The sequence below is a fragment of the Ursus americanus genome, chromosome 1 (genome assembly GCF_024610735.1).
Source record: "Ursus americanus isolate L20-20 chromosome 1, mUrsAme1.1.p, whole genome shotgun sequence".
NCBI classification, from domain to species: domain Eukaryota; kingdom Metazoa; phylum Chordata; class Mammalia; order Carnivora; family Ursidae; genus Ursus; species Ursus americanus.
This window is the reverse complement of record NC_142127.1, coordinates 41468286-41481629: the sequence shown is the minus strand read 5'-3', so window position 1 is coordinate 41481629 and position 13344 is coordinate 41468286. Positions and strand designations below refer to the sequence as shown.

The 13344-nt window shown below is 37.0% G+C and overlaps 1 protein-coding gene across 3 annotated transcripts in view; it reads left to right on the top strand.

Moving 5' to 3' along the window:
- KCNH7 (potassium voltage-gated channel subfamily H member 7) overlaps window positions 1–11285 on the top strand; it is a 456827-nt gene extending 445542 nt beyond the window's left edge. For all 3 annotated transcript variants that reach the window (XM_087864433.1, XM_087864420.1, XM_087864413.1), the window contains 3 exons: window positions 4758–4926; window positions 9457–9649; window positions 11019–11285. In XM_087864433.1, coding sequence (XP_087720559.1) covers window positions 4758–4926; window positions 9457–9649; window positions 11019–11285 — 629 coding nt within the window. The remainder of the gene's footprint in view (window positions 1–4757; window positions 4927–9456; window positions 9650–11018) is intronic.
- Window positions 11286–13344: the final 2059 nt, after the last annotated feature.

The window sequence follows — 13344 nt, the reverse complement described above, 5'->3', positions numbered from 1 at the left end:
TCCAACTCATTTAAACACATTTGTTTAACTTCTTCATGAGGACTACCCAAATATATGGGTTTTATTGTAGAAAAGAGGCATGAGATGGATAATAATGTTTACTTCATATGCACTTTTGGTCTAAAGGATGGGAAACAGGAAAAGTTAAGAAATATCTCATGGAAGAATATTTAACTGAGCATAACAGGAGCTAGAGCTACAGATCTAGCTAAAACTAACCGTTAAGTGGGTGCAAAAACAGGTGTGGGCCAGATTGCTTGGGTTCCAACCCCAGCTCCCTTTAGTTCTTTGCTTTGCTCATTTGCTCCCTTTATGTCTTTGAATAAGTGGCTTGACAGACCCCACTAAGGCTCAGCTTGCTCATCTTTCAAATAGAATAATATTTCCTAACCAACTAATTGATTGTAATTATTGAACAAGACAACATGCATAAATTCCTTTCTCTGAGATAAAATCCCTAACTCAGTTTAGTATCTTCTCATAGATTTTATTTTGTAAACTTCTCATCATTGAATGTATATATAAAATACATATATACAAATGGACATATCAAAATGTAGAGATAAAGAATGCAGAGCCAAAAAAATCAAAAGAATATAAAAGAAATAAAGGGAAAAATGGTCTTGGCCTGGAAGGATGGCAAAATTATGGCACAGAGTAAATAAATATTACCTATCATCATCACCATTATTTGAAGTGACTGTATCTGACAATAGTAGTTTTATTGAATCTAGGATGTTTAGGCTTTACATTTCTCCAGAGTTACTCTCCCTATCATATCAAATCGCTTTTGCCATGACCCCATGTTGAAGTAAGCTAAGAATATATGCAAATGTTCTCTGGACAATTTAAAATCTTGATGAAGTGAATGAAAATAGTACCTCATTTATCACAATGGAAGAATGGAATATTAGATGTGATTACCAAATGTCCCATTTTAGTTATTTATGAAATCGGATTCTGGGAAGTACTAAAAATAGGAAAAGGTTGTATCATGGCAGTCAGAAGTTCTGAAGAGCTGACGGAACCATCTCTACTTCAAAAGTCAGCAGAATGTAGACCAGATTTTTTTAGAAGTACTTTTTGTTGTTTTCTTCTTGAGTTTTAGAGTCTCAAGTGACAAGTCATTAAAGATGTATTTTGGGGACTTTATTTGACTTTATAATGACTCTTGCTGACAGTGAGTTCTCATGCCCTTCATCTTGTATTTTTCTTGGCTGCTTCTTCCAATTATTTTTAATTAGCTTTCCTAAGTGCAAGATAAAAAAAGTATTCTAACAAATAATTTTAATATCTACAAATTTTTAATTTTCAAAAATGTACAAGTCAGCCCTATCCAAATAATAAATCCTTAACTTGCATGAAAATTCATAGCTAAATATTCTTGTCACTTGAATAAAACAATTAATGTCATATAGCGTTGACCAGTGTGACACATGGTTAACCTGGTTAATTAATCTAACCAACTAATGGAGAATTCTAAAAATTCATTCACCGCAAATTTTATCCTTTATGATTTTTTAAGGCGAAGTATTATGGAATATTCCAGAAATTGAATATTCTGTAAGGTACAGCTCCAACGGCTGCAGTGCGAACTACTAAATCCCCACGAATTTTAGTTTTATCCATAGGAAACTTCATTTACTCACATTCCTGCACTTGTCATGCTGAATCCAACAGAAAAGTGCCTTTTCGGCAAAACTGAAAAGAAAAAAAGCAAATTGAGTGGATTCTGATCCTACCTAGATTGAGGTCAAAAGTTAACTCTAGAAAAAATGTGTACCCAGAGCAAAGTGAAAGTTTACTTTCTGTTCATCCATTTCCAGAAATGTGTCTTGCAACTATAGCAACATCTTCCAAGGCAACCAAGTACAGATTCTTTCTGAGCTATATTTAGAAAGTGTCTACAAGGATGTTCATTTTGATTAAGACCACTAACCAGGATTTCCCCTTTGAACTTTCTTCTTCTATATTGCTGTTAAAACAAGCCAATCATTCATATCCAGACTTTAATTAAAAAGTAAATTATAATCGAGGACGCATCTGTCTAATAGTTTACATTTTATTCATTTCTGCGGAGATGATAATCATTTTTTTTTCTTGAGTGGTAAAGAAAAATTATAATCCTACATAATTTCTTGCATGGCATTCACCATTGTTATTTAAAAATCAATTTATCATATATGATTTTCCAATGATAGAGCTGTTAAGCATAGGCAGAAATTCGGTAAGCTTTCTTAGCACAAAACTTCTAAGCATAATATGTAACTTCCATCTTATCAATTCTTGCTGTCTTCTCTAAAGATTCCTACAGTAACTGGCTAGCGGGTGCTAGACAGGGACTAGCACTGGCATCACCAAACCACTATATGCGTGTTCTAAATGTTCGGCGTTGCTGTTCCAAAATTGGAAACCTAGTGTACTAAGACATTATATTATTGGGTTTTTTTAATTTTAAATAGAGTTACAAGTTTATGAATAGTAAATCATACTTTTCAGTGAAAATCTGCTGATATATTACTCAAATCTTCAGCAATATCATTTTTCTATGTTCATTTTCATTTTGTTTTGTTTGGTAAAATCAAAAGATATTATATTCTGTCCCTTTAAAAGACAAAACAGAACACAGGATCCCATAGGCTAAGGAATCCTTAATCACAAGAAACCATTCTGGAATTCATAACAAGCCCTATGAGATCTGTTAGCTATTTCAGCAGAACAAGGAACCCTGACCTTCCATTCTTCTAATGCATCTTTGCAGATGCTAATTCCTTTGGTACAGCTTCAGCCAACTGAGGCAGCAACGGCCGTATCGCAGAAGAGAAATTTCTCTGCATTCAGTGGTAAAGAGATAAAGATAGAAGAAAGAATACGGAGACTCCCTCTGCTCCTTGAAGAAAGGGGATGTTTTTGAGCTAGCTGACTGTACTTTTGGAGAAACTGCAGAAAAAGAAGGGACTGCAAGAAGCCTGCAACTCCTGCCCCTATTTCTAGAATCGTACCTAATCTTCCCAAATCGGTTACTTTCTACCCAATTTTTTTAAATAGCTGAGGATATAAATTCCTTAACTTTACATAACTTTTGTCAGTGTTTAATCATAGCTAGTGTCCAAAAAAAAGAAAAAGAAAAAAGTAAAAAAAGTTTTTCTATCAAAACCAAAATCACTTTCTGTAATTCAAGTCTATTTCCATGCGAAAATGAAGACCAGTTTTAGATACTCTTTTCCTCCTACCAGCCCTCCCAGCGAGGAGGAGATGTCACTTCTTCTTTATCTCTGAAATAAACTCCCAACTCCACTAGTATTTTTTCTAGGGTTTTACTTTCCAAACCTTTATCATTTGAGGCTCTTGTGTGGACACGTAAAATGTAGAGGGTAAGAAAGCAGAGCAAAAGCCGTCAAGTAGGTGATAAAAATGAGAGGAAAAGTAAGATACTGTGTTTGCCCTCCAATATTGATAACTTGCAAATATAGATTGTAAGAGAAACCGCAAATTAAAAAGAGATTGGTCAGCAGTATGAAAAATGATCAGAACCTTGCTACCAAATTCTTCAAGTGTGGGGACTGGGTCTTCTTCTTCTTTAATTCCCCCACATTTAGCAGAGTGTCTGGCCCATAACAGACACTCAGAGCCTTTGAAAAGCAGAATGTCTAAAGTACAGAGACATAAAAATATTCTAAATAAAAGAGCCACAAGAAAGCGTATTGGAAATTAATGTGAATATATTAAAGGACAGCGCAGAAGGAGCTACAAGGAAAGATAAAAACATGGGACTACAGGACCTTTAACACCCTTGCCATCTTTGATGGCTCTACTTTGAGTTGGGTTGGCCTAAGAGAAGCCCCTGAAGATCAGAACTATTCCATGACTCTCTCTTGGGCCCACTCTAAATCACAAGATATGCTAATTATCCTGGGAGAACAGCCCCCAAAATCTTCAATCCAAGGCGAAGCCATACAGCCATGCCTCAGAGGTATTGCAGGGTCAGTTCCAGACAACTACAAAAAAAGTTAATATCACAATAAAATGAGTCAAATTTTTTCTTTGTTCACATTGTACTGTAGTCTATTAAATGTGCCATAGCATTATATCTTTAAAAACAATGTACAATATGTTCATTTAAAAATACTAAACATGCTGACCATTATCTGAGCTTTCAGGGAGTTGTAATCACTCATCATAGATCACCGTAACTATTATAATAATGAAGAAGTTCGAAATATTGCAAGAATTACCAAAATGTGACAGAGACATGAAGTGAGCAAATGCTGTTGGAAACATGATGCCCATAGACTTGCTCATCACGGGATTGCCACAAACCTTTGATATGTAAAAACCAGTATCAGGAGAAGGCTCCATAGCTCAGGGGTCAGCACACTGGTCGTATAAACACGTGTATCTGTGAGGTGCAACAAAGCGGGGCGCAATAAAACAAGGTACGCCTGTAGGAGCAGAATATGCTGTGTCTTCCCAAATACAAAAGCGCAAAATCATTGCTCTCTAACCAGAGACAAAATCGTATTCAAAACTCACGACCATCTCTATGTTTTTATTCATGTGGAAATGGACAGACGAGGTGGCAGGCAGGGTGAGGAGGGTAGGGCTCAGCGACCCATTGGTGGTGGCCCCCGGACAGGTCCTTGAATCACTCTGGCTCTCTGTCTGTGGAGTTCTACTCTGAGATCCTTTCCTGCTTATCTTGTAGACGTCTTTGTGTATTGGTGCAAAGCTGACGTCCATCTTGCTATCTCCCACAGACATCACCGACCCGAGAAGCTGGGAGCGAGAAAACGCACAGACTCCGGCCGATGAGTCTAGTCCCTCAGCACTCCAGCGAGCTGCCTGGGGCATCTCTGAAACGGAAAGTGACCTCACTTACGGGGAAGTGGAGCAAAGATTAGATTTGCTTCAAGAACAGCTTAACAGGTACAAGCAATGGCGAGGCAAAGGGAGAACATCACCCGGGCCCTTGGCTGGGTCTAGGTTTTTCCCCTTGGAACTAGCAAATTCTTACTGCTATAATCTCATATTTTCACATATGCTTACTTATTTAAAATAAGACTAGAAGTTGACAGATTTATTAATCTGTGTTGCAAGCAGCATTTATTTAGAAACTTCATGCTTCTGGCAACATAAATCCTATTTTTTCTTTACTTGTCACAAAATTAGTATATCACCCACACCAGCTGCTGAAGAAAACTCCTTTTTCCTCAAAATAATTCATATTTAGCTTGTTTACTAACACCCTCTTTTAATCCTGCTTTTACACGTTTTGGTTGTTTCTGGTAACTTAGTTATGTGTTATGGCATTTTTTTTTAAGTATAGACAAAATTATTTAAACATTTAGTTATTCAGACAGCTTCTCAAAAATGTGATTGAATTAGAAATACTGCAGAGTTGAAGCCCAGGTCTCCTCCATTTTCCCTCCATCTTTGACCTATACCCTTTTGAGATGAGGAATAAATTTTGATTTTAGGGAGGATGGAATTCCTTAACCCAACTTTGTGCGGATTTCTTAAAATTAAACTGGTCGATAAGACTCAGGAAAAAAAAAATACACAAATGAGTATAATAGAGGGGCGTTAGTTGCGCTTCCTGTGGGAACCGACCTGGATTCGAAGGTAGCCTCCGGGTACACCACCAGGCGAGGCAGCGGTCACCAACAGAAAACTTCAGCGATTAAACTAAAATGCTCAAATCACACAACTTACTAAATCAACATAAAACCTACAATGACAGATGAGGAGAGCACGAAGAGGTAATTAACACATTTCTAAGGAACGCAAGCACAGGATCAAAGCAGCACACTACAGCTGACTCCTGACCTACCCAGCGGTCACATATGCTGCATCATCCCGCCCTGGGGTGTGGTCACTGGGACCGGGCAGAGTTGAGGTTTGCACAGAAGGTCCACAGACAAAAAATCTGTCTATCCCGTTGGCACACACTTGCTCTTTCACAGAGATGTAAGGCTGGGTGCACCTGGCCACACCTGTGGCTCTCCATTTACTCTACTGAACAGCCATATGTTTTATTAGCTTTTTGTACGTAAAGCATAGATAGAGCCAGAATGAGCTTTTGCTGTGTCACCACTGGGTGGCCAAATGACAGTTTTCTGTCCAGAGAGGACATGAGAATAATTTGTTCTTTCTATCTCTATCTGTATAAGCCACACTCTGGTTTGTTACATTATATCTCTATTCTGTCCCTGGCATGTCTTACAGGTGACTAGCATGCTGTCTGTATTTACTACAACTTAGGAATTCTGTCCACGTCTAGCAAGCTACTTGCTTACTCATTATCTATACTCAACACATCCCAGGAGTTTTGCCTATACCACAGAAGCTACTGGTTTACTTACTATTTGCTTAATGTTTCTTATGTGCTTTATCCATGCTGTTTATTGTTTTTATTGTTTTTTTAAACGTTGCTGCTAGAAATGGACAGTGTGAAACGATGCAGTAGGCACATCAAAGTGTGTGTACACACACATATGCATTGCCATGAAAAGTTAATTACGAATTAAAACAGAGAGATAGGATTAGAAAATTGACAAATTTGTAAATTAAATTTGTTAATGTCAAACAAAAGCAGGAAAATATTGCATGAACTAAAGATTTATTTTGTATTTTATCTTTTCATGGATTTTAATTGACTTTAAAATCTCCTGGTGCTAAGGTCCATATCCCATTCCCAAATTTTAAATGCAGGTCTTGTCAAATTGAAACATATCTGAGAACATTAAGACAGCCTATCATTTACTTAGAGCAGTATTCCCTAATTCATGTATAAGAACTTGCCATTACAATATTTACTATTGGTTAGAGAAACCTAGTTAGTTGCATAATTGATACATTTGCTTTTTTATTCTTCCTGCTATTTATTCCAAGTCACATTGATCCTTTATCCACAACATGTATAAAACTGTATACTGGGGCACCTGAGTGGCTCAGTTGGTTAAGCGTCTGCCTTCAGCTCAGGTCACGGTCCCGGGGTCCTGGGATCAAGCCCCACATTGGGCTCCTTGCTCAGCAGGGAGTCTGCTTCTCCCTCTCCCTCTGCCTGCTGCTCCCCCCACTTGTGCTCTCTCTCTCTGGTAAATAAATAAATAAAGTCTTTTAAAAAATAAAAATAAACTGTATACTGTACACACATAAGAATTGATATGTGTGATCTCTGAACTTGAATTCTTTGATTCCTGTGACTTAGAGAAAATAACTGCCCATTTCTTTACTGCCAGGACATAGTGTATGTCTTCAATTTGTTGAGGCGATATAAAAGTCGGTGAATGAAAGGGTGAATGACAGGGACAGCAGTGATTTCTTTAGCAAAATACTTGCAGTTAGCCTAGATTGAAGTCATAACTCTGCTGCTTAACTAGGTACAGGATGACTGGGTCAAGTCATTTAAGCTTCTCTAGCCTCAGTTTCTATCTTTGACTCATACACACCTGCAGTGGTGTTTAAGGACTAAGATATGATATACGGAAACTATATATGCTCAAAGTGGAGGCTGTTGTAGTAGCAGCTAGGTCAAATCTGATGGGCAGTGAACTTACTTCAGTTATTGGTGTTCCTCCTACTTTACATGTACTTCCTTTAGTCCTTTCTTCAGCACTAAAATTAAGATTTTAGGATCCCTTTGTTGCCTGGTCAGGGGGTACCAATCATTGCTGCTAGGATAAGTCAAAGATTACAGAAAACATATGCTTTCAATAGGTCCTAGTACTGTAAGTATAAACTCTTAAGGGCACACACATCTAGGACTGTATGATTTGCAATCGCCCATTAGTAATAATAATTGTTATTGTTATTTGGTTACATTAGTTATTATTATTATTATATGAAACTTCTCATCTCGCAAGTACAATTTAATCTCTCTTGACATCTCTTCTGACATCGTCCCAGCATCTGTATGTCCCTTGACAGAATTCTCACTTTGACTTACTTCTCTTTATCTCCAATTTTTTCAAACATTTTCTGTCCTAACTCAGCTTAGCCTCTTTTGGAATTAAAATCCACCACATTACATGTTTACAGCACTGACCTGTCCAACAACATCTTTCCTCCACTTTACTCCAAAAGGCAAAAGCATAGAGAACAAGTTTGAAGAGGACAATTCAATTCAGACTTGGACTTTGCCGAGTGAGAATCCTGGGACATTTCCTAGAGTTGGGTCTGCCCTATTTAGTTTCCGCATTCTGTTCAAACGTAGAATTGTGAATCGCAACCCCATTTCTCTCATTCAAATGCTCATATTATGTACACAATGCAATAAGAACAGATAGTAAATGGTCTATCTTGAGTCAGTTTCACTGCTGCTGCTTTTCTGCTTTAATGACCAATTAAACTACATGTAGGGTTAAAAGTTTACGTAAGAAGGGTTCTTATATATTTATATATTATGCCTACAGATATACATGTTTAGGGAAATCATTAACACTTGATCCTAAAACAGAGCTTCTCAAACTTTAATGTGCATCAGAATCACCTGGAGATCTTGTTAAAATGCAGATTCTAAGTTCTGTGATTTTAACATTTTTGGTAAGATTTACCTTCTTTTTACATCTTTCATTCGGAAACAAAATAGTGCAAATAAGTGAAGAGTTAAAATTTTCTGAAGAGGCATATGGTCCAAATTTTCTGTTCTTATGCCCACAAAATTCCCTTTTTAAAAATTCTGTTAACATATGCAAAGAAAGGGGAGTTAGTCCTATTGTATTTTGTTATTTTCCTTTGAATTTTAATTTAAAATGAGAATGAAATTAACAGGTCAGTTGGCTCCTTGTGAGATTTGGGGGGCTAAAAAATCATCAGACTGACATTTTGCAAGTCAGATGGGTCAGAGAAGCAAGTGAACTTGTACATTTGGTTTGTTTCTTAAATACCAAAGGCCCGGATTACAAATGAGAAAGGAATGGAAAAGGCATTTAGCATCTTAAGCCCTAAAGGAGCACCATGCATTACTGCGGCTAGGCGAGAGGCCGGGTAAAATAAAGGTGATGTAAATTTGAAACACGTAAGAAGTTACTTGACTGTTGCAGCCGTGAAAGAAATGTGCTACCAAATCCATTTTTAAAGAGTAAATAAAACGCTCACAAGAAACTCAGCAAAGCCTGATTAAAAAGCAAATTACCGATTAAAAATGCAGTCTCAATGTGTTTTACATTTGAAATCAATAAAGATTAGTAAAATTGTAGTCTATTTCTCAATTCAGCTGCTTTTCTGTGAAGATCTTACTAAAGGAGCAGGGAAGCAATGGTGTTTATCAGAACTATTAGTGGGACAGAGAAAGTGAGCATCAGCTTGGAGAAAATCTCCGTGCTCCCTCTCCTGTCCTTCTTGTTTAAAGCAGGGCCATAATTCTGTTTGTTGGTGATGCTGAAATTTTCTCAAGTGTTTTGCAATCCCGGACTATTTTAGGATTGTCTTCCCCTTTTTGTGTCTGTCCTGCAGACTTGAATCCCAAATGACTGCTGACATCCAGACCATCTTACAGTTGCTGCAGAAACAAACCCCCGTGGTCCCCCCAGCCTACAGCATGGTAACTGCTGGCTCAGAGTGTCAGAGGCCCATCATCCGCCTGATGAGAACCAGCCACCCCGTAGCATCCATCAAGACGGACCGAAGTTTCAGTCCTTCCTCACAAGTGAGTGTAGATAGCGTGCAACCAAGAGTATCTCTCTAGGTGTGTTTCCGGGGACCACCTGAATCAGAATCATCTAGGGTGCTATGGGAAATGAAGTTTCTCATCTGCATCTGTTTCTGCTCTATTAAAATTGCTGGGAAGAGCCCCTGTAATCTGCGTTTAAGCCAGCTACCCACTAATTTTTCTGTTCAAGTTTGAGAACAGTGGACCTAGAAGAATGATTTTAAAACATTAGCATTTTTTTTCCTAAGAAAAAAATCTTTTCAAGAATCAATCTACTTTAGTTTATATACGGTAGAGCTTTGAAAGTCCTGAGTCCAAAAAGCGCTTCAGAGAAAGGTCTGTCATTTGCCCTGGTGACAAGAGGCACTCTTGGGCAGGGCCTCCCGAAGGAGGGGGAGGAGAGAGAGCAGCGGTCCGAAGACCTGAGGCTCCAGTGCCAACAGACTAATAATCTCATTTGTGCCCCACCCATCACCAGAGAGAGCTAAACTTTTCTCATCTCCATCATGGTAAGAGGAGGAAGAGTAAGGTGTCCTTTATCTTGCCTCTGAAGACCTCTAAGGCCTTTGGAATTATGTTAATATGAAAAGTCTAACTCCCTTGGAATTCCACTTAGGAAATTATTCTTAATTACTTAAATCCAATAGCCAAATTGGACCTAAGAATGGTGGACCCAAGAGCAAGGATTTCCTGAGCAATCTTATAAACTTTTTTAGAAGTTTGGAAATTTAGTGCAAAATGTTCTGGGAAGTGAAGCTACATTAATAATGGGGAAATGTGCAGAAGGAAAACACTGAAATCTTTCTGAAATATGAAAGTAGAAATTTATCCCTAAATAGTTTTGAACATCTCAGATCTTGCAAAACCATGTACTTTGTTTTCAGTGGATTTAGGTAATAGTTTTCGACCAAGGATGAGTGATAATTCTTCATTTTCTTTCTCTCCTTCTTATACCGTCTACTTAACAAATGACCCATGTTTCTGATTCCAGTTTTGTCTTGAAATTTGAATTAAAATTAATTTAATTTTGAATTAAAACTCATCTGGAAAACTCAGTGTTAAATAATGTGTGTGTGTGTGTGTGTGTGTGTGTATACATATTTTTTTTTTCCTTTTTTTCTTTTTTTTTTTTTTTAAGGAAGAATCTGATCTGGCTTCAGAGTAGAAGTTCTTAGAATGGTTGTTTAGGACAGACTGATGCCCAGCCTCCAATGCCTTGACCCATATTTGGGAGAGAAAGTTTGGTTAATATCACTAATCAAATATAGATTAATGGGGAAATAAAATGTATTTAGATTTTGGAGTATAATTTTAGAAATATGTCCAAATGAATTATAAAAAACATGTTTTCTTATCTTTCTCTCAGTGTCCTGAATTTCTAGACCTTGAAAAATCTAAACTTAAATCCAAAGAATCCCTCTCAAGTGGGGTGCATCTGAACACAGCTTCGGAAGACAACTTGACTTCACTTTTAAAACAAGACAGTGATCTCTCTTTAGAGCTTCACCCGCGGCAAAGAAAAACTTACCTTCATCCAATTAGGCATCCTTCCTTGACAGATTCATCCCTAAACACTGTAGGAATCTTGGGTCTTCATAGGCATGTTTCTGATCCTGGTCTTCCGGGGAAATAATCATTTTGTACTATTTACTCCACATACAATGTAAGTGCTTTTAATGGCTGTATTCCTTTTTTTGTATTTAAATCCTCTCTACTTGACTCAGGGGCTCACAAGGTACCATTATATGCAAAAGTACTGTATATTTTCCTAAATTGAAGCTTGTAAGGTAAAATTGAGCAATTAGGATGTAAATATACATCTGAACTCTTTTGTTCCAAATGTTCAAACTGCCAGCATCTCAAGGCATCTTATTATTATTATTTTTTTTTTTTAAATCATGTGCATGTTAGGAAACTCCAATTTCTCTTGCATGGAGACTCCTACTTACTACTTTTACTACCCCAGTATTTTGTTATGAAAATGCCTTCCAAGCAAGTAAGAAACCAAGGAGTAACATTGTTCATGGATGCAAATCAGGTAATCCTCAACTCATGGAAGTTCCAGGGGGAGAAAGGGAACTTAGTCACTTTGAGAACAGATACCCTTCTGTATTGAGATGTTTAGAGTTAATTAAATTCATTTCACCACACTGGAAAAAAAAAAAAGTTCTAAAAAAGTTCTAAGTCTCTGATCGCGTAGGGAGTCATCTCCAAATACACGAATATAGGCCAGCTTTAATGAGGACAAAAAGGCCTTTCTATTTAAAATTCTGTCTCTAACTTCATTTACAAACTACCTAAAATATTTCTCACTGGCACATTTCCTTGAACACTTAGAAACAAGTTTTTCCTCATTTTTCTTTTTCTTTCTTTCTTTCTTTCTTTCTTTCTTTCTTTCTTTCTTTTTTTTTTTTTTTTTTTTTTGAAGGGGGAGGGAATCTTCTCAAGAACTGCTAAAGCATGACCGGCACAAGCTGATATCCAGAGCTTTCCTCTGATTCATATTTTAGGGCGATCCTGAACTGGATCAAAAGAGCGGACGCACATAGTTCTTTTCAAAAATGTGCAATTTAGTGGATGTGCACGGCAAAACTCGCCTCCATTAAGTGTATGTTGTTCCACGGTTTTCTTATCCCAGCTGTGGAAAAACAATGTGTTTTTACCTGCCTGTAAAGGAAATGAACACACCAGCAGTTAAATCTCAGTTTCGTTCGGTTACTCAAACACATTTGCTAATCAAAGATTAAATGAAAATGTATTATTTATGGATTGGGCCAAATATATTTGGACCCCAGAATATCAGAACATACAATGGAATATATTTTAATATCTTTAACTGTTACATTTTTTTGGAGGGAGAAGGAAATGCCTCTCATAAAATCAGGATACAGAAAAAAATTGCAAGTTAAGAATCTGATTAGTCGATTTCTGGTCAAGTTTTATTTCTCAATTCATTTGAGTCCAGTTTTAAACTTATTATGGACTGATCCATTATACCCTTTCCTTCTGAACAAAATTTTGAAATTTTCTGCAAGTTTCTTCATTCTTTAATAATTCTTATACTCACATGTATTTTTAAAGAAATAATATACATTATTAAATGGATTAATTTCTATCTCTCCAGGATAGAAATGTAATCTATTGACCTACCTTTACTTTTGACACTATTAGTTTCAAATACAAGCAATTCATTTAAATTTACAAAGCTACTGCACTTTTTAAAAAATGATTAAAGTGACCTTAAGTTGCTCCCTATATATTTTTAAACAGTCACATGTGTGGAAGGCAATCTGTAGACATGAGCAAATTCATATCCCTGCTAAATGTTGGAAAAAAACAAAACAAGTGTGTATGGCAAAATGACCAGTCCATTCAATAAAAAACAGAACAAGTTCACCTAGCTTCTCAAACCATTTGGTGTTAATGCAGATACAAATTTAGGGACTAACTGATGCTGTCCTTCCTTCATTCAACGAACATTTATGGGTGCTTAGCAGGGGAAAGAAATGGCTAAATTTGATTCAGAGGACTATTTAGGGATTTTATGTCTATATTTAGGCACATTTTTGCAGCTGCAACAAATTTCATAAAGATCGCCAGCCTAAGCGCCGGGGAAATTTAGAATGAATTCACCAGAGACTGTTCCTTTGTAGGGAGCAAGGATTTGGCAGGTGAGGAATTCAGATCTGATT